General features: G+C 31.7%; 1 protein-coding gene and 2 non-coding genes across 3 annotated transcripts in view; 2 read left to right on the top strand and 1 right to left on the bottom strand.

The window, feature by feature from the left end:
• LOC149417041 (protein turtle homolog A-like) overlaps nt 1–27,166 on the bottom strand; it is a 1,249,058-nt gene that overhangs the window by 926,175 nt on the left and 295,717 nt on the right. The window contains exon 3 of the mRNA XM_089641374.1: nt 19,261–19,393. Coding sequence (XP_089497500.1) covers nt 19,261–19,393 — 133 coding nt within the window. The remainder of the gene's footprint in view (nt 1–19,260; nt 19,394–27,166) is intronic.
• Nucleotides 9,153–9,234, top strand: TRNAL-AAG (transfer RNA leucine (anticodon AAG)). Its single transcript has one exon. It is a non-coding gene; the product is annotated as a tRNA-Leu (tRNA).
• Nucleotides 10,051–10,132, top strand: TRNAL-AAG (transfer RNA leucine (anticodon AAG)). Its single transcript has one exon. It is a non-coding gene; the product is annotated as a tRNA-Leu (tRNA).

The following is a 27,166-nucleotide window of genomic DNA, read 5'->3' as shown; positions in this document are numbered from 1 at the left end:
CATACTCACCCCTCCCACCTTTTCCTTCTCAGAACTTCCTCGCACTTCTTTCTTAAAAATACCCTCTATACAGCATCCCCAAAGACGACATAGGTCCTGAAGGGAATTATTTACCTCAAAGCATTTTGTGCTAAAAAAAACGTAGTATGAGGTCGCAAAGTTCGTGGAACAGAACTTATGGATTGTCAGAAAATGCAAAATAACAAAATAAAAATAAAAACAAGGTACCTATATAAATTGTCGCCATCTTTAATATCAAGGAAATTGACATCACTAGCCCACTATATTTTCAAATACTCCTGTAAGATAAAACCCTAGATAACCTTCCATGTAATTTGATCATTTAATTTCGACAACTTTTCGAGAATTCGTAGAAATATGGTTTCATTTTGTATAATCAAGAGCAAATTAAATTAACGTAGGCAGACCACGTGTCCTTTTTTCCTAAACCCTCCTTAAAATTATCCGGTTTCATAAAAGCTAAAACACTTTTTTAACACTTTCAATTCAAGTTATAAAAAACCCTATTATGTTATTCATACAAAAAGCATTACGGAGGGTGAAGAATTTTAAAGTGTGTACTTATGCAACCAGATTCAATAATGGCCATTTGAATGCGTGAGCAGTTTGGTAGGTACAATAAAATAAGGTTAGCAGAACACAATGTACTTGATTTTTTACACTTTGATTTTTGCTAATCATTGAACTGGCAACCGAAGAACAACATGAAAAAATCTCAGTTATATCCGCCGCAAAGACCTCAACAACCCTCACCCCATTAACTGAAGAACCCTGCTCAGCAAAACATCATGAGCGAACCGGCGTCAATTATCCAATGAATGGTGATTAAGTCAGCGGTACCAAACCTGCCTCCCAAATTGTAAATGATTAAAAAAACTCATCAGGCACTGTTATGCTGTCCGAAACGTTGACTAAAGAATAAGTTAGCGCATCACAGCATAATACCCTAAAAATAAACCTCTGTACCGAGAAAAATGAGTACGGCTTTTTTTTTATCAAATACTGTTAAAAATGTGACTGCATGACCATTACCTAGTAAAAGTGTTTACTTCTCCGAAAAAATAATGGAAGAAATGCGAAAATATTATTATTTTTAAGAACACATTTAATTAATTAGTTTATTATGAAATTTGTCAATTCATTCGTTATAGGCCTCGAGTCCCGTTTTTTAACAAAAGATGAATAATTTTGACAAGATTTTCAATAAATAAATATTTCATATAATTAAGTTTCTCTGTGTATGATTCTAAGCAAAAACTGATAAAAAATCTTTCTAATTTGCAAAAACGTCAAAGAAGAAACTTTTGCACAGTGATTTATTTGTCTAAAAACTCGGGATTTGTATAACTACAATAAAATTATTAATATAGAAGATATGGATGACACAGTGTAACTTTATTAATTTTCATTTTCGGAGTTTCCTGGATCCAAATGATAAATAACAGAACAGGTTGGTCCTTTTTAATACAATCTGTCAATTTTGTGAAAAGTAAATCTTGACAAAATCCAATTACAGCTATGCAAAGTTTGAATAAATTTCATTGCCTATCTTACGAAGATATTTCTCCTTTGTAGCGTACAGATTGGCATTTCGTTATTTTAATTTCGTAAAGATGCCTTCCGATGTAACTTGTATTTCATCGAAAGCAGGAAAAAACAAATTAAATTTATCATGTTTGTGAACTTAATCGAAAATTATATTTATGTAAAGTGATACTTTTGGTATGGAAACATTTAGTCCTTTTTTGTTAAATTAAATGTTTTTATTTTATAGTTAATAATTGAAGAAGAAAATAATACTAATAGATTTAAATGAAACATGAAACAGAAAAATATATAAAAAAATAAAAAGGTGACGGTCTTGACAGGGAATCAAACCCAGGATCTCTGTCTTAAATGAAAAACCCCTCTAATATTGACTTCAGAGAGACAAAAGAGTCAGTGTTTATGTCTATGGCCTCTGCATGACCATTTCACCATTGGGACATAATTATTGTGCGTCATTATTGTCGATCTTAGAGTTGCAAAACTGAGACTGCACTTTATTAGTTGCTATTAAAGGTGGTGCTGATGGAATAAGCCCTACGCAACCCGAAGGACAAGTCCCAGAACTATGTTAATTGAAATATTATATGAGACAATCAACTTTTAATGAATCATGCTTAATACTTGGTACACAGTATTCCTGAAAGTTTAAACCTGGGCTTCTGGAACATAAAACAAGCCCAGATTGGAGTATATGATAAAAGTAACTCTCCCATCGCAGTTGGACCCACAATCTGGCAGATTCTGGATGGACTCGAAATATAATTTGTTAAAATATAATTCACAATAGGTACTTTATTCCAAGTTGTGGTTATGTTGTACGTCAATCCTCCCTGTCTGTGGTATTATTTTACTCTGGTGAGCTTTAAATAAGGATAATGTCTTTTTATTGACATCTAGCAACAATTAAATCAGCCATGGTGACAATTTGGGATGGGTACATTGGGTAGTTGCAGGATTTGATATTGAGATTTCCTATCTACCAAGTTTTTACAAATGCAAACCTATCAGTTCCGTACTTACAGCGTGAACAGATCTCATATTTCAAATTCATTCAACTGATTCTTCCGATATTTTTGGCTGTTACCTTTTGCTAAAGATTTTATTTGTAACCTACATTAGTTGACTTTCGATATAAATGTCGGTACTATCCAATTTGACTCTGGGAAGGAAGAATCAATTATTAAAATAATATTACTAAAAATAGATGTATTATTGTTTTTATATGTGCGGGTTGATTTTTAACAAAACTAGCTTTTCAATTGGAATAAAATTGTATTGCGTTGAAAAAAAATATAAGGTTCAAAGGAAAAGAGATTTAGGGATAGAAACGGGGGTGATTTAAGTTGGATGGAAGACGAGCAATATGCTGGTGAGACAAGAAAATGCGCTTTAAGTTTTCTTTTGAAGAGGGCGTTTATGAGGTCACCCCTCTTATAGAAAGTCTTATTCCAAAGTCATGATGCACATGGAAAGAAATATAAAAAAGAAGAATGAAGGTTAGGAGTTTATTACGTCAAAGGTTTTTTCGCCATTGATTTTTTCAAAAATTTTGAAAAGGTAAGTAAAAAATTTTTTTTTAAATTTTGCCCTAGTGTTCTATAAATTGAATGCGCATCTTAAAAACTCCCCTTTGAAGTGGCCTAATAAGTTGACTGTGACTAGTAGGGTTGCGGGTTTGATTCTTGCGAAGTGTAAATACAATCTAAGAGCGGTTCCAAGTATTGTGATGTTTGTTAAGTTTATAAAAAATGTTGTCAAATATTGCAAGGAACATTCATAAATATGTTATAACGTTGGCTGTGTCAATCTCATTATAATGTTGGCTGTTCCAATCTTACTATAATTTTTCAGGGATTATTTATGTAAAGACACTTCGAGTTAAATAGCTTGATTTTTTTTTCTTAATGTGAATACCGCACAAAAGTCCCAATTGCTTCCAACCGTCTGGAGCCATTGAGACTATGGCATCCCCAACTGGGGTATGTTGTGAGGCTGAAGGGTAGTGGGAAGGGGAAGAGGATGGAAAAGAGGAAAGCAGGGATAACCTGGCTATTCAGATTTGGTCACCAAACACGGCTGAAGCTATTTCAAGCAAATGTTTCAATTCTTAATGGTGGTCTTACTCCAGGGCGGCACTGAGAGTATCTTCCACTCTGGAACGTACCGCAAGTATACTATGTATTATTTTAAATGAATATATTGTGAAATGACACAAAATTAATCAAAAAACATTTACTTGCGCACGTGGGGATTTGAACACCTGACCTTTTTTTATTTATTCTTAAATATATTTGTATTATAAAGGTATAGTATATTGTCCTCCACGCTAGGAGTTCACCTGTGTTGTGGAAGACTTTGGCTTGCTAGTCGAGAGCCTTACCCCTCGACAAGTTTCTAGTTGCAAGCTGGGGTGTGAGAGAGAGAGATGAAGTTAATACATGAGCTTTTACACTACTAGAATATATCTGTCTCGCTCTACACTGACGAAGTCAAATACCCCACGTTATCGTCCAACTGTTCTAAAATTATTCTCAAATAGCTCTTAATTAAATGTTAATTTTTGTTTTATATTTTGGTAAGTTATTTCATTGGTTGAAAAATAAGTAATTCGCCAAAAATTTTAATAGTTAACTTTTTTCCCATTTCGCAGAAAAAAACCTTAATATTTACGTGCCGAGAAATATTACGTCCAATTCCCTTCATGTACCGTTTTTTGTTTGACTCCCTCGAAACATTTCGTTTCCAGAATCGTGTTTATGGGCTTTGTTAAAATTAAGACCGTGTACCATTTAATTCAAAACACAATTTTATTCACTTCATTAAAATGTAACCTAAATAAACATTGTTGTTATTCTCATGGGGTGAAGCAACATTAAAAGGTAAAGAGAGTGAATTTATTAAATTTGTTATATCACATGTTTCTTCGAGCTCCAAGGCTGCCTGATTCATTCTCGTGTTAAATGTAAATGTAGAGTATAAATCAGTCTCTAGATGTAACGGTACTGCTCCGATTCTGGCAAAGTATCCCCGCTGTACTGTGCCTGCACCATACACCCCGTACAGCCTCTGGCGTTCTAATCCAACTAAATTAACCCTCAAATACGTGTAGCGACGTAGTGCCGTACCATCGTAGCACGTGAAATTACACGTATTATTAAGTATTGATTTATTTTTGAAGTGAAACTTCTTTACGCGCGTCATGCATTTTTGAGGACCGGAGTAAAACCGACTCATGACCGTCACGAAAAACCGTGATCATTTGGTGGTGGGGGTACGGGACCCCCACCACCGCTCACCGTTCACTGTCACTCTCTCACCGTAGTCGCTAACTGAAGTGAGGGAGCCACTGACGAACGTTCTCTCTCTCTCTCTCTCTTTTCCTCTCTCTCTAGCCAACGACGCCACGCCAGGCATCAGCTGCTTGCTTCGTGAACTGCGCGGTGAGTGTAATACGAGTGAAATACGTAATTGATTGTGGTTTAGAGAGAAGAATACTAAAAGTTTCACTTCCGTCGTGCGTAGGCCTGCCACACAATGTATTTTTTTTGTTACAGCAGGTTATCGAAAACGCTGAATGTAGAGAATATCTACACTAAAAAATCGGAAAAGTTAACTTGGTTCTTAATACGAATGATTCTCTGTTATATTATTACATAAATATTTGAGTTTTAAGTACTTTCTCTAATATTCACGTCATACATCAATAAAAATAAAGTTGTTTTTCGAATGGTTACTAAGGCCAGCGGGAAAACAGTCGCGTTTGAGTGGAGAAAAATGGTTTATTTTGTAGAAATAATATAAGAACAGTAGATAAGTTTATATTGTAACCAGTAGAGGTGAGGCGTATTTATCGTACCCAGTAAAAGTACCGGGTATTTCCATGCGATACTTTGTACTTGTGACAGATCTCTAAAATACCTGGTTCCAAAATACTCATGAGTATTTTATACCTAAATATATTTTTAATAGGTACTTTTACCAGGTATTTTTGGTACGTATTTTTGACAAGTATTTTTAATAAGTATTTTTGTTGGGTATTTTTAGTAGTTATTTTCTTGATGGGTAGTATTTGTGACTGGTATTTGATCTGATATTTAGCGACGGAAAAAATGTGGGGAATTTTGAATTCCGTAGCTACCCTTCCCCCGGTATATTAAATACTTTTGAGTATTTTGTCACCGGTATTTTTACCAGGTATTTTTTTGTACCTGTACTCATTGTACCCAGTAGCGAAAAGTACTTATAGGACCCACCTCTAGTAACCAGACCAATATAAAATACTGCAAAATAACACTTGCTCAACGTACTCCCGTTGAAATATTGTAGAAAGATACAATAAGTAGTGTTTGAGCAGTACAAAAATACGCAGTCAACATTAATCGTGAAACCAAATTGAGTAATTCTTTCCAAGTTTACAACTTTGATGTATGGCGGCCTCCGTGGTCGAGGCTATCAATTTGGAGGTCACGAGTTTGAATCTTGGCGAGCGCAAGTCAATTTTATTTGATTAGTTTGTCTTTTATCACAATTTACTAATTAAAAAGAATATTATAAGCACGTTCCAGAGTGGAAGATACTGAGTATCACTCTGTGGTTAGACCACCATTCAGAATTTAAACGTAGCTTGAAATGGATTTGGCCGTGTTTGGTGACCAGAGCCGAATAGCCAGGTACTTTCTCACTTTCCTCTTTTCCATCTCCTTACTCTCTCCACTACCTGCCTCACAACATACCCCAATTGGGGATACCATAGTCTCACTGGCTCCAAACGAATGGGAGCAGTTGGGGATTGTGTGGTATAAAATATATATATTTTTTTAAATGGTCGCTAAAAATATAAAGGATTCCTACTTAGCTAGACGTTACGTAAGGTCAGTATTTGGAGTTTTAAAAGTTCGATAAAACTGTCGAAAATAATGTCAATAAATCAAACAATTCCAATAGCAAGAGCCAATATAACTTTCAGGAATTAGCGAGTGGAAATAACTATGTTTGACACTTGTATAGAACTATTTCCCTTTATTTGATGCCGCAGGGAGGGCAAAAAACTCCTCGGGAAATATCCAAGGACGAGACGAAGAAATTATACTGAGGTTGTTGGATGCTTTGAATGAGTTTTTTCAATGAATTAAATATTCGTTATCCCTTTTCAATTTTGTTTCGGTGTTGATATTGTAAAATTGTACACTATGCATTACACGGAGATAGATTTTTACTCGTTCTTCATTACAAACAATGCGATTTTAGTAGACAAAGAAAACGTTACATATTTATTTTGTTTATCAAGTAATTTACTTACTCAATCAAATGTTGAACACACAATAAAGTTATTTTTGATTATTCAGATTGTTCATTGGACAAAAATACTAAAAAGGTTCACGCCCACAGTAACTTTTCAAAAACGGACTTCTGCGTTAATTTAAACATTGGGTAAAATATTTGAGAGATCATTATTCAGAGAAAAGCAAATTTAATGCTGATCTTAAAGTTATGGTTCGCTCCCTATTTACAATTTAGAGGTAAGAAAATAATACCAAAATACTATTAGCCCTACTAAAAACTATAATGAAAATTTTATTCAATTGACCGTATTTGTTAAAACAATACTTATGTAGACTGACAAAAAATAGTTCATGGAAAGATATTATAAACATTTTTTACACAGCCAAAGAGAGTTGTTTATCTGTTGTAAACACTTTAAACATCTCATCGATTTTCGAAATATATCCAAGGTATTTAATATGTGCTATATACGGGTATTTGTTATTTTTGAAGATGTCGTAAAAACAAATACCATTTTAAGAAAGAAATTACCATTTCGATTTCAGTATTTGAATTGTACTTTGATATTTATAAAACGGAATATTCTAATTTAAAAGATGAAAAAAGTTGAAAAATACGCATACTTTTACTCCAAACGTCGAAACATTGTGAAGAATGCGAAATTTTTAAAACACATTCCTTTTATTTTGGGAATCTGCAAGAAAACTGTAATCTCACTTTTTATCTCGTTTATACAATAATTTTTTTTAATAATTCCTGGAGAGTAGCAACAACAAAAAAAAAGATTTTTAACGCCAAATAAACCTTGATTTCTATGATTATATTTACCTAAGTATGCATGAAAAAACATTTAATTTATTAAAATACTCACTTTCATAAAATTTTTATTAAATTAAAGCGGCAACAGTCAATTAAAAATAATATGTCTGAAATAACCTGAATTTCAAGAAGGTTTCACATGTCTGTCTGCTAAAATGTGACGTTAAGAGTTCTTTCGGAGCACGGTTAAGGATATTTTTTATTAGTTTCAACTAGAATCTAAACTTTTACAGTCTTATAATGTGTCAAAAAAACACTGTTTAATGGTTGCGAAGTATTTTTTTTGGAAGGCTGTTTGATTGCAAACAAATATTAACATCTAACTTAATTACATATTTGGTTTGGTATTATATATTTGATAAAAAATTGTTTTCTTGCAAAATGAAACCATTTGTATGGTTTTATCTGTTGGTTTCTGCGGGGTACTTCAATAAGGCAGATATGATCATCGATCGAAGATCGTATTTGTAATGTTTAATAGCGTAGTATCTTTGTCTGTGGGTGGTATATTTTAAACAGAAATTAAGGATGTCAAATGAAATTTCACAATTACCGACGACGTAAATCGATGCAACATTTTTTTTAAATATTGTCCTTCTGCATTCCATATTTATACAATCAACAGAAAACTGGCAAGGTCGCCGGTAGGGAGAACACTTGCGGAAAACCAAGAAAACTTATATAAATATCCCCTGTTTGTATTCCTTGTACAGCTCAGTGCTTATCCAGACCCATCGTGACGGTTATTTGTTTCTCGACGATGGCCAACAGGTTATTTCGCTTTTCATTTGTGTACTCAATTTGTACTTATGATGAAATATTGTATTCCTCTTAGGAATTGTTATTATTAATATTTACGTGGAAAAAAAACGTAATGGCAGGGATATAAATTTTGACTGCGTTAAATATTATATTGAATTTAGCATTTGTTGTTTTATTAAAAGAAATACACTGACATGTAACCGATTGAAGTTAATAAAAAACATAATTATAAAGCGTTTATAAATTATATTTTGGCTGCGCTCAACAAATACTAGGTTAATATGACTTTTTTTAATTGTTCATTTTTAACAGAAACCTTACAGCGGGCATTTTATGATCAGTTATATTGAAATGGAACTCCACTGTGAATTAGCAGTTTTTAAATTAGAAACAAATATTAGGTTAATTTTAATGATGATTATCAGATACATTAGATATTAATATATATTTTTTAGATATCTTTACTCGCCCTTTTGCTTTGAGAGTCACCAACAATATTATTAGTATGAGTACATTGACGAGGGAAATAATCAAAAACATTAAAAATGATTGACGTTGAAAAGTTTTTACTGTTCATTTATACCTACCAGCTGGGAAAACAATGTAGCCAACCTGAATCAATATGATTTTTCAATGAGAGTTGCTTTATAATTTAGACGGATGTTGAATTTGACGCCAGGTTTCAAGAGATGGTTGAAATTAGTGGTACTATTTTCATCGGTAGCTTGGCCGAGCGGTCTAAGGCGCTGGTTTAAGGCACCAGTCTTTTCGAAGGCGTGGGTTCGAATCCCACAGCTGCCAACAATGTTTTGCATATTTTACTAAACGAGTAGAATTGTCTTCCAACGAGCAATTTTATCGTGCTCAAGTGATCGTCTTACGGCTGATCTTTCCACATGTACTTATCTTTATTTTTAATATGGTGACTTAGCGGGGTGCCCGGGTTAATAGAGTAAGGTCTGTTGGTATCTTGTCGGTGGATGCGTCTGCCCAACTACTGCGTGGCAGGCCGGATCGGGATACACTGACACCTCTCCAACAGGACTCTATCCATTGAGAGAAATGGATTGATATGTCCATCACTCCTTAACACACCAACCCCCAGATTCCTTCCTACCCACCGCTCATGCATTTTTCTTTTCTAAAATATCATATCCTTTATTTCCTTAAAAAGAACCTCCACACAGCATCCTCACAGATAAAACAGGTCACGAGGGAGTTTATTTTCTTCAGAGCTTTCTATGTGTAACTAATGTAAAAAATCACAAAAACATCTAAATCATTGAGTTTCGTAATTAACAAAAAATGATCAGGTTATTTTATTATATTATTTCTATGCTCACAGTTTATTTATTTATGTAATACCCAAGCACAAATAATAAATCTCATTAGGTACAATAAATACATTTATCGTAGAATTTCCATGAAGGGGTACAAGTTTAAAATTATATTTGTATATCTTTTTACTGTTTTTTTATTTTATTTTTCCTCTTTATCTTACCTTTTATCTGAGATTGTGCAATGCACTAGGCAGGCGAAATATCTATCTTTTTTATATGCAATAATATTATTTGTTTATTTTTAAAAATGCTTTTGACTAACGTCATCTCTTCTATAGGTAGCTTGGCCGAGCGGTCTAAGGCGCTGGTTTAAGGCACCAGTCTTTTCGAAGGCGTGGGTTCGAATCCCACAGCTGCCAAATATTATTTTGTAAATTTATCTGACCTGCAAATTTCAAATAAATTGAATTTTTTCATATTTAAGATAAACCAAATAATCATTTTTTGAACCGGTGAAAGAAATTTAATTAAATTTATTAATTAAATATTATTATCTATTATTCATTTATTATCTATTATTGAAAATAAGATAATTTTTATATTTTTATTTAATACCTTTTACTTTTTGCTTTTTGATTTTTTTTTTTACTTTTTACTGTTTACTGTTTCCTTTTTTTATTTCTGCTTTTTACTTTTTACCTTTTGCTTTTTGCTATCTATTTTTTTTTTCTTTTTACTTTTTAATTTTTACTTTATATTTTTTGGACTTTTTATTCCGTTTAAAGTTATTTTATACTTTTACCTTTTAGTTTTTTACTTTCAACATTATCAAAATACTACTTTTCACGTTTCACTATGTACTTTTTTACGTTCTACTTTTTATTTCCTAAATTTGTTACTTTATACTTTCTTTATAATGTTGAACATTTACTTTTCGTGATTTTATTAATGTGCCGAATATATATATTTAAAAAATATGCATTAAAAAATTTTAAAAAATAACAAATTATTTTTAAAAAGTACACAAGTAAATAAATATAAACATAAATATATTAATCTTTCCGATTTTATGTCCGGGTTAAATCTTCCCCATAGGAAAAACTAAACCCTTCCACACACTTTTCCACAAATGATCATCTAGTCAATCAACATTATGCAAGTGCATTATATAAGCAAAGTAAATACAAAACAATACAAGAACAACACGCCAACTCACCATAGATCAAATGGGAAAATAATTCACCGACTCCAGATATTTTCATATCAGAGGCTTTGGCTCGCTAGAACTCCTAACATGGCCTATAAATCCTACTGATCCTTCAACATAAATATTTAAAAAATCTTTCGTTATCCTACATGAATTTAAAATGACCGATTTTTGCATATAATTTTTTTGATAGATATAATACGCCTAAAATTTTTAATGAGAGAGCTAGGTATAATGCCAGTATCCGAAATAACAAACAAATAATAAAATAAAAAAATGCATTATTATTATTGACGACCGCTCAATTATCGAGATTTTATTTATTCCACACCAGACTATTTTATTATTATCCGCAAACGTAGATAAAATAATCTATGATAATGCAACAAAAATAAATGTTGACAGCTGTGAGATTCGAACCCACGTCTCCGAAGAGTGCCTTTAAGCCAGTGCCTTAGACCGCTCGGCCAAGCTACTGGTTAGTCAAAAAGAGTAAAAATAGTCAAACTTTAAAACAAAGTACATAAATATAAAGATATCTTTAAATATTTGAATGGTTCAATCATCCCACGAACCGTTTTATTTATGTTTTATACGCCCGAGGAAGCCATGGCACGATCGGGTGAATTAAAAACAAAATAACTAAAGACGTACGAAAATAACTGTACGAGACGTTTCATGAATATGAATGAAGTACTTGCAAGCGCACGTAGATTATATTTGTTATATAACTACGTATTCATTTGGCTAACTTTGATTTCGCAACTGAGTCAATATTTGACGTAGAATAATTCATCATACCACTTGTGTTAAATAAATAATAAAATTGAATTTGTGTCAATAGGTTTTATTCAATTAATCCGCTCTCATCAAAATCAAAACTATCTGGTAAACTGTGGTGAATAATGCACCAGTTAAATGTACAAGATTTCATGTTTAATTCAGTGGTCGTGTATGAACTGGGTAAAGGTTACTTGGAGAACATGTTTTAGTTAGTAGGGTGAAATGGTTGATAGACTGTCAGATAAATCCTATTATCGAGGTTAATAAAATACACGCACTGAAATACCTAGATACTGAAAGCATTATGATCAATGAGGAAAGTAGAACAAAATTCATTACCTGCTGTAGAACAGATTCTTTCGATAGTTTTGTTGCTTCTTAAAAACTGATTTCTGGCTTGAAGTTATGATATGGGAGGATTCAAAAAATATATTACAATTTTAAGAATAAATAACTTATTATGCTTACAATTAGTAAAAATTACTAATTTTCGAATCTTTTTTATTAAAGACTTGAGGTAAGTACATATAAAATAGTATTCACAATAGGTTTCTACATAGTTTACACTCTTCCATGGAAGCGTTAGCTTGTGGTTGGAAGACGAGTGTATAGTACATTTTTGTAGTTATTTAAAAGTAATTAATAGTATGATAGGTACATGTACAGGGTTTTCCAATAAGAGGTGTTATTTTGATATTCAATCGTAAAAGATCAATGGTTTCGTTGCTTTTGTGGCACAAAACGCCGTCTTGTTAAAATTAAAAGTTGTCCAAATCAATACCATCCAATTCTGGCCATAAAAATCATTAATCACTCTCGATAGCGTAATCCATTCACCGTTACTGTTGCTCCAGCCTCATTTTCAAAAAAGTAAGGCCCAATGACTCCGTCGGACCACAAACCGCACCAAACAGTCACATGTTGAGGATAGAGAGGTTTTTCAACAATAACTCTTAGGTTTTCCGAGCCTCAGATGCGACGATTTTGCTTGTCGACGAAGCCACCGAGGTGGAAATGGGCCTCATCACTCAAGATGATTTGCATTTGATTCACTCAAGTGAAATTTAATAATTTCAATTCGTTGTTGAAGCGTGTATCGTTCAATTTTTATGAATGACGTAGTTTCTACTAGTCAAATGTCAAAAATGACAGCTTCAAAAGTAACATCTACCGAAATAGCGGGCTATTTAAAATAACACCTCTTATTGGAAAACCCTGTATTATGTGCTGTAGTAAGTACATTGCTGTGAGAAAGTAAAACAATAATTATATTACATGTTTGGTAAATGTGATACAAATGTAAGTAGTTACAACGTATCTATAATAATGTAATACAAATAAAAAGTAACTTTTACATTATAATTAATGATATTTTAAACTAATATAGGAATTCATTAAATACCACAGTGAAAAAATTGTTTCATGCTTCAGAGAAATAGATTTAGGTTTGTTTGTGTCACCATTTTACTGAATACAAACTTACGTAGTTAAAATAATAAGATTTTTTATACCTAACGATTCGGACAGCGGCACAGTGACCATCATTAGGACAGATGGAGTTGGAAAATATGGTATGTGTCGTATCTTTTAGAAATAATAACGAAATTAATTTAACGATACTATAAAATAAACCGCTTTATAACTGTTCATTGTTGGGATTATTTTATCACAGCAATAAAACCCGGTTACATTGTTGGTTGAGAATAATTACTTTTAATGTTAATTACTACGCAGTAGTTTTATTTCAATTGTATTCATCCCGCTCTACGCCCCGTTAAAGTTTATTTGATCTCTAGACAACAAGCATATGAATGTCTGATAACTCGAAACTGAAACACAACCTCACTATTGTTGTGTATAAACCCACCCCATTCTACTCAATAATCAATCAGAGTCGTGCAATTCAAACAATATCTTAAAATGACCAGCGAAATAGTTAAAATCTTCTCTATTTAAATGGATGTTTTTTTCTGTGATGAATTTTACAATGTTAGTTTGAACGTTTCTCGAAGAATATTTATCGTGAAACAGGTTTTTATGATAAATATGTGAACATTTTTTTATGAAAATGTATCTTCTATAATTTAGGATCGTGGTGTTCATTATATTCTAAATTGACTATGTTAGAATGATTTGTTTTTTTTTCTTTTTTATCAAAATGGTGGTATTTTCTGCTCCGGTGAACGTATTTGCTAAAGTATTATTGATTGCTCTTTATTTTATTAAAGACCCCGATCATAACCCCAGCACAAATTGTCGTTTTTGTTTGTAAAATATTGATGCATTTCGTTATCTAAAAAATGTGTTAAATATTGTTTGTTCAAGTTTTTACATTTAAAAATTAAGATTTGTGAGCGTCTTTATTTGCAAAGAGATTTTATTTTGATATTGTAAAGTTTTCTGTCTATAATTACCCCAACTTGACCGGTACAATTGTTTGGGACTTACAGACAAACTTCACTCATTATACAGCATGTCCAGGTTCTTCGGGAGGTGATTCTACATGACGGTAGATGTAACAAGGAAGTAAATTTCGAAAAAAGTTATTTATCTTTTTTATTTGTACTATCGTTTAGAATCTCCCCCCAAAGTTAGCTCAATTTACCCCCGGACACCCTGTATACTTCAATATTAATAATAAATTATCTTTTACTAATCACATTAATGTCATTACTAGTAAAGCAATGAAAATGTTGGGTTTCATTACTAGAATATCTAAAGATTTCAAATATATCCATACCTTAAAATTACTTTATACAACTCTAGTCAGAAGTCAATTAGAATATAATTCATCTATATGGAACCATTCCTACAAAAACCATGCAAACTCCATTGAAAGAATCCAACACAAATTTCTCAGAACAATTAACTTCAAATTAGGAATTCCCTCTGACGACATTGATTACGATTCATTATTACAATTAATGCATCTCTTATCGTAAAAACATAGAAAAATACTTAATGATCTAATTTTTTTTATTTAAAATAATCAATCACTGGTTTAACTCCCCTGAATTAACTTCGTTGATAAACAACTATGTTCCCTGTAGACCAACTCTACTCAAGTCACCTTATTATTGCAACAATACTGGAACTAACGCAGAACAAAATTCAATAATCCATCGCTGGCACAAATTAGGCAATGAATATTCCAACATCGATCACGCTGACTGTCTATTATCATATAAAAGATGCATAAAACAAAAATTGTCGAGTAATACCATACCATCATAATGATTATGTACTTCAGATTAAAAACTTCTAGTACTCGATAGGTAGAAGCTAATATCAGTCCATTATATATTATAGTCATCATAGGTACTATGTAAAACTTTATCGGACTGTCAAGCAGTGTCGCACATTATTATTATACACGCGATTATCCCGGTAGATTTACGTAATTTATTACTTTTGTGTTTCCTTGTCATGTTATAATAGTATATATTTTATTCCTTTCATTTTCTAATAGTATATACCTTTCTAATATCTTTTATTTTATTTTTTACACACTCTTAATGCCTTTTAGACATTTTATAAGCACTTCATTCTTCCTTATACTACTTTATTGTATATTATTACAGATAATTTTTTACTTTGACCTATTGCCATACTACAGATTGCTACTAATATTATATTTATATCTCTTTTTTTCATACTTTTAACCCTACTTAGTATTAACTGATTATACCATTATACTTACATTTATAAATTATAATTAAACTCTGTAAATTAGTATGTGAATGGCACATGTTGTGCCGTATATGTGAAATAAATAAATATTAATATAGGTACTTAAAATTAGAAGACAATTAATTGATCTCAAGCATTTTAACATGTGAATTACAACAAATAAGATCAATGATTTAACACCCTGCATATATATTCTTAAAAAACAGACTATTTGTTTGAATAAGTTAGTTGATCATAATACTGCAATGAGGAAGAATCACGTTTTGATATAAAATGATAAAAAAGTTGGGATGCATAATCTATTTGTGTCAAGAATATATTTTTCGGTACAATGACTAATCGCATTTTTGTGATAATTTAATGTTTTTAGTAAACAAAATAATAGATTATATTTATAAACTAGCGCATACCTGTGAAAAATAAAATATAAAATAATTCGCAGTCATTTCGATACTATATTTATACCATATTATGTTTTAGCAGTATTGAAATAAATGTTCCTAATTTCTATTGTTAATGACACCATGGTATATATATCACCTGAATACATTCCTGCTTTTGTTAAAAAAAATTTAACAATCATGGTTGAGCTAATTAAATTATATATTTATTTAGCTTTGCTTCTCTTCGTGTCCCTTGTGTCTTGCTTTTTCTTGTGTAAATAGTCATTTGAGTGAGTTTTTTAGGTAGCTATTATGTAACCTTTCACTGAGTAGATTTTCGATATTTTATGTACCTATTTTTTAAACTATTAAGACCGCGTAAAATTTTATCAATGGATAAACTGGCTTACTAAATATGCTGCGGCTTAAAGATATTTAACCAGTTTATTTCTAGCTCAGCTTTCTCGGGTAATCTTACTGAGAGAGCACACAAAATGAAATAACACATTTAGTTTTATGAACATTTTCTCAGTGATTCAGATCAGATGCTCACATTACGACAGGGTCACTTTTCTCTATCTCTGGAGCCTTAAAATCCGAAGTCAATTCTCACGCCCGAAGTTTAAGCGGATTTTCTCGACAGCCTTCGCATCCCTTAATATAGTTTCGTCGGCCCTTTACATAAGCAAACCTTTAAAATTGAATCAGCCGGGCTAGCAGCCACCCCTTCGGGTACAATTAGGTTCTTCAAATTCATTACACGGGTGATTTAATACAAAAGTGTTAATGGCAGAATTAAATAACCATTTTAATGAGGGATCGCCACAGTACAAAGTTAACTGAATAGCTGGCTTAATAAAATAAAAGATGGAAAGTTCAAATATTTCACCGGCTGAATATTGAACTAGTTAAAATGGTGATTGGTTCTTTGTTCAGTAAGATGCTACGTTTTAATACTTGGAAATGGGAACACGTTGTTACTCGGCGTGGTTTGCGAAAGGTTAATATTAATTAGTTCGGTGAAATTTGATATTCAAAGTAACAGTTATATTTAGAAAAAAATAAATACCTAGGTATGTATTTAATAGTCAATTGGTTTCGTAGAATCTCTTCCTCAATTAAGACGTTAGTTAACAGAACTACAATTACAAAAGGACTTTGAAGAGAATGTAGTGAACAGTTTTGTCATAAATAAAGAAGGGTTGACTGCTTAATATTCTATTTTGTTTTGTTTTATTATTTGTTTGAAGTTATTTCTAAAGAAAAATTTGAAAAAAAGAGAGTCTAACCGATCTGATACGCCATCTTCTTAATATGTAGACAATATTTCAACAAGAACAATGTTTGTTTGTCAATAGGTTAGATGATCATATATCTACTGAAAATATGTATGTACTTATGTATTTAGAATTAGAGGCACAAGTGCCATTTATACAAATAAAAGTGATTGGCAGTCAATGCAATAACCAATAGGGAAAGAAAGGAAAAATAATAAGATTATATAAGTCAACAAGAAAAAATAATACACATTAGTACAAGGATTAGAATCAAATAATGAAGAAGAAAAAACCAAAAACAAACATTAATATGCAGTGATCAATTTAATATATGGACTGTTAAAATGTTTGATGAGTACAGATTTATATTTCGATAGAGGCATATTAAAAATATCAGCTAACATAGCATACGAGTTACCAGTGGTGTGTAATCTATTTATAACAGTATTGCAGTCTGAAACCGTAGTATGATTGTTACATTTATACATACTAGGGAACCTTGACGGTAGTACCTAATGGTAGGAACATGAATGTGAACTAAAAATAATAAATCAGGGCTCTAACTGATAATTTACAATTTTACATTAAAAAAACACAGGAAATTAATTTCAACAATTTCAATGAAAGTAGTAAAAACTCGTTATCTCTTGATTCTAAACAAAAAAATATCTGCTCATATAAAATGAAAAAAAGTTGGCATGATATTGCATAATCAATTTTTGTCAAGAATATAATTTTCGGTACCATTAAAAAGATATTTTTTTAAATTGTCGTATATCCGTGACCGCACACAAATATTTTATTAAGTGGTATAAATACAAAGATTTAAGATTCTCGATTGGTTTTTCGTTTCAGGTTGATTATATTATCCGTTAACCAAATAAATTTAAGTTTTAATTTGAAAATATTTTTTGTTTTTTTTTTTTAATGATACGTTAGCAGCATTTTTTATCAGTCTCACTGGGTCCCAGTCGTGATGAGGCCCCTTATTTTACGATTTTATTAGATACAAAGTATGCATATAAGTAAAATGGAACATTTTCAATTGAAATTAAATTAAATGAAATCAATATAAACTTGAGTGAAATACCAAGAAATAAAAGGAATAAAATAAAGTTATAAAAAAAAACGAAGACAGTAATTAAAATTGCTAGGCAATATGATATTGGGTGTAATATGTTTACTATGTGCATGTTTTATTGATTGACATATTTTATTTTATAATATCGTCTTTTTGGTTCTTTAATCCATTTCCTCATTTTGTTTGTGAAATTTTTTTGTTTCCTTTCTTTTTGTTGTATAAAATTGAGTGTAAAATTGTTGAATACTTTTATTGTCTGGTATTTAGGATATCTTTGTCCAAAGCTTGTGCTCATTGACGGAGGTTTCATGTTTTGCGTGTACGCTCGTCTAACTTGTCTATTAATGTTAGTTTATGGTTGTTGAAATTTAGTTTTTTCGGCAAAAAAAAATATTCATGGCTTAGAGTCACAGTATTGTATCTCCAATTTAGGTAAAAAATGAGTTAAGTAGTACTGATATCTGAATTGGCTTTAGTTTTTGGAATCTAAGATTTAACCTTCCGTCCCAAAAGTGATGAAAAAAACGTTAAAATAATATATTTTTAATCTACCAGGCAATGTTTTTATGGACACAGATATTGTAGGTATCTCCTTATCTTTGTGATTAACGAGAGTGTTTGCTGAAATATTGTATTTTTTAAAACTAAAACCTTATTTTAAAATCACAAAATTAAATTATTCAACGCTTGAAAACCTTCAATTTCTGTTTTCTTAAAATCGATGGCTTAGTTTTACATCATTGTTGAGTACTGAATGCACCAAATGAAGCATATGTTTTTATTGGTTCAAATATTTCATCTCCTAAATCTATCGTCCTAAAGATATAAATGTATTAAAATATGTTGTAAATCCCCCAAATTTTATAAGCACAGATTTTGAATCTCCATAACATTTATATTTGTCTTTTTGCTAAACAAAAATTAATGCCAAAATATTGATTTACATAATACGGATACTGTAATATCTAACCAAAAACTTGTCTTTATATAAATAAATTTAATGTTTCCGGGTTTTTCAAACTTTTATACTCAGTTTTCTCAATATTATATTTTATGGAGATAATATTTTAACTCTAAGCCATAGATATACCGTAAAGCATTAAATATTGTCAATTACTATTCTTACCTGTACAGCGGCTTGCCTCCACTTTCTCTGTACCACAGAACCATGTAAACTCTATCCTCTCTTATTTGAGGCTCTATGTTACAGGGAAGGGTGGCTGTTCTGCCCAGGACCGCGTCCACTTCCACTCGCGACACTTGAAAAAAAAAACATCAAATTAATACAAAAATATACATCAGATAACATTTATCACAGAAAAGAGGTAGAATTTGTATTTCTAAAGTACATGCGATACTTAACACATTATATCGGATCTGGGAAAATTTATTTTATAATTTTTATATATTTTTAAATTTATTTAATAAAATAACACTATTTAAGATAAGACGCCTCTTTGTCCGACCGATTTTTTATTTTATTTTTGTTTTTTTTTTATTTTTTTTATTTATTTAATTTTTATATTCTTTATTGTATTTTTATAAAACATTGCAAATACAAAATAATAATGTGAATTTATATATAGTAATGGTATTTCCTAATGATTGGTCCTCTTCCCTTGGGTATCTTGTGTTGAGGTGGACTAAAGTAATTTAATTGTATTTTATTTGACTTCTTATTGATTTTTCATTGGCCCCTTTCAGCTTGTTTTTTATCTTGATTTGTACTCATTAAAAATTTCTATTAGTTTTACATCTTTTGGAAGAATGTTGTGAATTTTTATTGCAAAATAATTAATTTTCTTTGTCCGAATATGGTTTTATTACTTGGAATATTTTTTATTTCAATTAGAACAAAATGTACTACAGAAATAATACTAACAGAACGGATTTTCTGACAAACCAAAATTGTAAATCATTTACAATTTTTGAAAAGTGTATTTAAATTTTCAACAACTAAGAGAATCGGCTTTGAAAACATTCGGTCAAGATATAAACAAGAAAAAAATACGTAAGCAGTAGTTTTATTTTTAAATTAATTAATTTTATAATGAGAGTCAACAGTCTGTCTGAAGAATGACAGTAGGTACCGAAAGATAAATATATCATAGATGAGTCGGTACCGTTTTAAGATTAAAGAACAATATTTTATTTAAAAAAAAAATTCTAAGTGCAATTAACTCGCTTATTTTAGAAATTGGCCCAGAATCATATAGTTTCGGAAAGTGACACAATTCTCTAACAAATCTATATATTTTCTATCCATCTCAATAAAAACAAAAATTTAACTATTCGTTTGTTCAAAATCTTATATCTCCTAAAGTTCTTCGCCGATTGCTTTGAAATTTTAACACAACGTTACATTCAAATAAGCGCGTTTTCATATACCTATATTTGTAATACACATAAAGATGTCACATGTAACAGGTAAAAACATGCTTTTTAGTTACCTGTGACAGGTAAAAAAATAAAAAAATCTTAATAATGTTGCATTTTGTGAAAAATCACAATTGTCACGGGCACAAATGCAAAACTTGGGTTCGAACTTTGAATGCCATTTTCTCAGGATCTATGTGGCCAAAACGACTGAAATTTCGATAATGTACGAAGATGTATAGTTTACAGTTGAATCAATAACAAAATTATATAATAATAATGTTTGTATTTTGTGGACAAATAACCACTTACACTAGCACAAATGCAAGACTAGGGTTCGAAATTTGAAAGACGTTTTCTCAGGATTAATGTCGCCAAACAGACTGAAATTTCGGATATATTTTAGAATATATGGTTTGAATTTGAATCAAAGACAAGGACGAATTATTGGCGATATGATGCAGTTTTTAACTGATTTCATAATATTACATGAAGATTCACTCATAGAAACAAATCAATTAATTGTTTGTGGTAAAATGATTCATACACGATGAACCAAGAAAGAGCTGCGAGGACAATGTTTGACTTGGAAGTGAATGGTTGAAGAAGTAGTGATCGCCCGGCACGATCAATACGTGAAAAAAATACTTATTGTATTTCAATAATAGTATTTCCAATCTTAAAATGCATACAGTTGACAGATAGGTACATTAAGGCTGGCCGCATACATACGTTTTCCGTATTCGATTTCCGAATTTTTTTTCCGTATTCGAACATCCGAATGCACGGAATCAGTAGAAAATACATTGACTGCCGCACACGTTCGTTTTAGTTCCGAACGGAACAAATTCCTTACGCACGTTCCGAATGCGAACCGGCGCGTTCGGAGAAACCGAATGGAAAAAACCTAATGACGTCATGTGGAACGCAGCTCTTGCATACACTTTGTTTGTGCCAACGCAAACGTTCGGAAATTTACGTTCAGTAATTCAGTGTTGCCAACGGATCTTGACCTAATATCGCCGTTTCTCATACATAAGGTAGCGTAAAGTAGCCGAATTTGCTGTTAGGTGGGACGTGTTTAAAATTGGTGTTTTTACGTGAAAATAAAAATTTCGGGGGGGGGGGGTGACTAGAGTATTTCAAAAAAATAAAATTTGTCCCCTGAAAAAAAAAAAAAAATCATGGGGGGGGTGGCTAGAGAATTTCAAGAAAATATAAAATTTGTCCCCAGAAAAATTAATTTCATGGGGGGGGGGGGGGGGGGTGGCTAGAGAATTTCGGGACATGTTTAAAATTTATGTTTTTGAAGTAGCTTAATTGGCGACCAGTCGCCTTTTAGGTTTTTTCGGCGCCGATTCTCGCTCTGAGTAGCCTAAATGGCGATATATCGCCCTTGTTGGCAGCACTGGTTCTGACGTTTATACATTCCGAATGAAGAAAAACGAACGTTTGCGCTAGTCTCACGGAATTCCGAATACGGAAAACGAATAAACGAATTCGGAAATCGAATACGGAAAACGTATGTATGCGGCCAGCCTTAACAACCTCATAATTTGACCCCAAGTAATTTTTTAATCCCCGATCAAGTAATAATGTATGAAATCATTTGTATAGCGTCATCTTTTCGAAAATCATAAATATAGTATAGTGCGTAGTAATATTTAAAAAAAATGCTTTTTTGAAGATAGACAAACTTTAGAATACTAATATTCGGAAGATACTGCTTGTCGAATGATTTACAACTTAGGTAGGAGAGGAATTGAATCCACGACGCCTGGGAGGGAGCTTGACGTATTTGACACAAGCATGGGGAAAAGATTATAAATCCTTAGTTTTTCAAGATTATTCACGTAATAATGTCAAATGTCTTACGAAAAATCCAAAAATACCAAGATTATATGGACTTTTAAAAATCCACAAAACTAATAGCCCTATTAGACCTGAGTATCATGCTGTGATTCCCCAAATTACAAATTAGCTGCCTGTGTGACTCACCTATTTAATAATTCAAATGTGTTTTGCCCGATGAATACTATTAAGAATTCTTATGAATTAATCAATAATTTAAAAGATTTAACTCTACCTAATAACTGTAAATTAGTTTCCTTCGATGTAGTAAATTTATTCCCAAATGTACCGAAACCCGAATGTAGAGCTATACTGTATAATTTACTAACCAATTTCAACCTACCAAAAGATCTTTCTGATGATCTTGCCCGTATGTTTAACATCTGTGTTAACCAAAACTATTTTAAATTTAATGATGCTATATTCCAACCAAAATTTGGGCTACTTATGGGTCTTCCCACAAGTCCTCTATTTGCTGATATCTTCATGGATAACCTGTAAAAAATATTTTTAGTTCTAACTCAATTCTTTTAAATAATGTATTTATGTGGAAACGTTATATTGATGATATTTTTTGCATATGGAAAGGTACAGAACGTCAAATTAATTCCTTTTTGTCACTCCTTAATTCGTTCCATAAAAATATTCAGTTCACACTAGAAAAAGGCACAAATTGTAGTTTAAATTTTCTAGACCTATCCCTATTCAATATTTATAATAAATTCAATTTAAATATTTATATTTATAGAAAACTTATTCATAGTACTTCAAACCATCCCATTTCCCATAAACATTCTGCCTCCCATATTCTATGGTTCACAGACTTGTCACTATTCCGCTATCTAAAGTTAACTTGACTATTAAATTCTCTATAATCAAATAAATAACGGATATACCCATACCTTTAAATTTACCAATAAATTCCTGTACAACAGTATCCCCAACATTGCAGTCAATAAAAACCACGGTTGGCCTAGAATTTTACAATTTAAACATACAACAAACGATGTTGCACTCTCATGAGTTATCAAACTCATTAAGGGATCGCCAATTGGTAGTTTTGAAATATAGATTTAAAAAAAAATTAAAAAAAAGTTTTGTACAGAAAAATTAGACCCAACCCAACCCAATGTGCAGACACAATGTATGAAGAAAACATTTCACAGAAGCAACATACAGACACAACATATGAAGAATCACTTTACAGATATGTCACAAAAAAAATGTCTTGTAAGACTTTATGAATTATTATAATCACTCATTTGATTTATGCACTGTTGGTGTCAAAAAGTTAAAAAAGTATCCTCAATGATGGACTATAGAAATGCATAAAAACAAAATCAGGAAAATACATTAAAAAGTACGATCTCAAAAATAAACAGACCTAATACAAGATGTTTAACATTCAAAATACATGAAAAGATTAAAAAAACCCATCATCTCTGGATGTACAAAGTTTGGTATTTGGAGATAATTAGGACGGCTATCAGAACAGAGTTTGTACCAACTTATGACTCGTTTTCCAAATAACATTTGAAAAAATAGGATTTCAATATATCGTTTCGAGATTTGTTAGAGGCATATACAAATATATAATAATATATCTGGCATCTATAAACTTAAATGTAATGATTGCGAAGCATTTTACATTGGTAAAACTGCAAGAAATGTTCAAACGAGGGTAGTTGAGCACTTTACAGCATAGGTTTTTCTGAATTTTCAATACATTTAACAGATAAATATCACTCATTTAATAAGTCTTCTGGTATAGATGTTTTGCATGGAAATGGGATTAGTCTACGCCTTAATAATTTAGGAGCACTTGAAATAAAAAAAATCCCTAAAAGTCAATAAAATTAAATTATTAAATAAATAATAAGATTTAACAAACAGTCCCATTTTAAATATATTTCCCTTCCCTGCACCTATGTTTACCCCCTCTCTTTTACCTACATCTTCGACGCCCCCACTCAAAGTTGATGTCCTCTCTTCCTCTTCCAGCTTAACTATAAGTACCTACCCATACACCTCTGTAATTAATGAAGTATGTTTTTATAAGCCCTGATGAAGGTTCGGGTTGAACTGAAGCTGGTTGGTTAGAAATATATATATAGTAAAGCGGTATTCAAACAAAGTTATTTTATTTGAATTATTATAAAAACCAATAAAATGTATGATAATCGTAAAGAAATGACTATTAAAATGCATTACTTTCCATTTGCGGAAACTGAAATACTTATTTCTGATTATTATCTAACTGATACAAAGTGACTTTGACGTTAAAGATTAATCTACCATTTGAATATTTACCTTCATTCCATCTTATTCGAATTTAATCTCAGCCTTCCTACAATAAAGACTGGTTCTAAATGACGACTCCTTGTCTTTCAGTTTATCTAAGTAAGCTTTCTATAAAGAATCCGAGTTACCAGCATCAGTGAGTCGAGAGAAATCAAGCCGAGTGCCATCAATTAAGCCCCTTACACTATTATCTGTTGCACTCTGTAGGACTACACAACAGCCTCAACCATCTTTTTTTTGCAACCAGCTTTTCTTTGCCGTTTATTTTTTAGTCTTCTACTGAAATCTATTCTTCTGCAGGGGAAAAGTATAAGCCCACAATTTGCTGAGTTACTTTTTTATAATAAAAACATCCATTGTATCATTCAGTGCACTTTCAAAAGATTAAATAAAATCATCAAATTCATTGAAATGATAACAATACAACTAAATAACTTTTTTTAGACAACGAAGAATTTTCTCGTTTGAACCCAAACAGCCACCATGAAAATTGTACTCAACGTTCCTGTAACTAGCACCGACGAAATCTCCAAAAATCTTATTATCATGTCAATTAACTAACAATTCTATTTTAATATGAAATAACTTTACATTAACATGAATTTAAAACACTTAAAAGATACATACAAAAGAAAAAATTTACTAGATCTCAGTCCATTTCAGGATATTAGCCAATAAGCTACTATGAATCAAAATTTGGAAAAAAAAACTTATAATATAATATTATTATTGTACTAAACTTTACCTATCCCAAAATCTAACTCTCAGCAAAATAAAAATTTCAATTAAATCTGGGTATAAAACATTAGGGGATACCTGAAATATAAAATATACCAAGACCCAACATAAACTAACAAATAGCACACACAACTGCACTAAAAACATTACAGGTCATAATTGATATTATGTATATTTAAAATTCTTTCAGCATCTTTACAAAAGCAAACAATATTTGAGATCGCAGTAAGGATATCATTACCTCAACTTGTTCAAAAATAAAATTTATTTTGATAATTGATTCCAAATAAAATTAATTTCTGTTCTGGTCACAAATTTAGTGACCCCGAGCAGAGAAAACTGTTATTGTGGGTACGTACACACAGAGGCAGTTCGTTGGTGTGTGCATTTGTGCACATAACTTATAACGAAATCTATGCCCAAGTCATTGATATACGAAAGTCAAATGAGTCTGAAATGGATTAATTTAGGCATACTAATGTACAATGTTAGCTCTACAACATTCACAAATTGGCACTCGTGCGCAGTAAATCTGAACGGTTTCGCAAGATTTTCAGCGATGTAAGTAATTTGATACACCTTTAATTAGGTACATTAGTGAAATGCACTTGCAGTCACGAGCCGCCTCTGCCTACATATATTCAATCATTAGGTACGCAAGATTAACGCATTAAAAATACAGTGGTGCCTCACACAACGAACGCCTCGCACAGCGAATGCTGCACACAACGAACTTCCTTTTCGTTCATTTCACGATTCATACAACGAACTTCGCTTCACTCAACGAAGTCGCCCGATCTTCTACGATCACTGCCGATTAATTGCATCCTCCCGCGCAGGCAGTCGTTAGACTCGTTAGTCACTGCGTAGTACGCTTAACTTACGCACGTATCGCATCAATCGTTCTTCATTACGAATTAAATCGCACACGTATCACGGCAGTCGTCCTTTTAAGATAAACTCAACATTTTTTTTATATGATGGGTTCTAAAAAAAGCAGGAAGGTGATTTCTCTTGAAATGAAACAGGAAATAATTAGAAGGAGTGAATGTGGGGTAAAACAGTGTGACCTCGTCAAAGAGTTTGGCCTCAACAAGACCACCATTTTCACCATTTTGAAAAACAAGAATGCAATAAAATCAGCCAAAGTAGCTGTACTCCGATACTCTTGTCCGTTATTTCCGGCAGATGTTGAAGCAAAGAGAGAAACAAACGTCTTTGGACAGGTTTTTCACTGCACCATCGGCGGAAAATGGATGAAGATGTGCAAGATTCGATTATTTCTTAAAATTAAAAAATGTGTGTTTTTTTCATTATGTTTTTAGATGTATCTAAATAAAAATAATAACAAAAAATTTATCTTTTTTTATGTCATCTTACCATATTTTATGCTACAGAACGAATTATTTTTTTTAACATGTATTGTTATGGGAAAACGCGTTTCACATAACGAACTTTTCGCATAACGAACTTGCTCCTGGAACGAATTAAGTTCGTTGTGTGAGGCACCACTGTATATTAATTAGAAACGCTTACAACCACAATGACAAGTAATTCTCCTTTGCTAACATTTAAGCATGACGGTTTTCTGCAAGTAAAGAGCCTTTGACATCCTGAAATAGCAGTTCAGCAATAATGCGGTTTAGTTCCTCATTCCTCCGGATCTGGTACAATATTCTCTCGGAACCGTCCTTGTGCATGATGTGTTCTTTGTGGGAAAATGTGGTCATCTTTTTGTCCACGGTAGTAGGATTTGTGTTTTGTTA

This window comes from Hesperophylax consimilis, chromosome 16 (genome assembly GCF_061612785.1).
Source record: "Hesperophylax consimilis isolate HC1 chromosome 16, BYU_Hcon_1.0, whole genome shotgun sequence".
NCBI lineage: Eukaryota > Metazoa > Arthropoda > Insecta > Trichoptera > Limnephilidae > Hesperophylax > Hesperophylax consimilis.
This window is presented reverse-complemented; position numbering and strand designations above follow the sequence as displayed.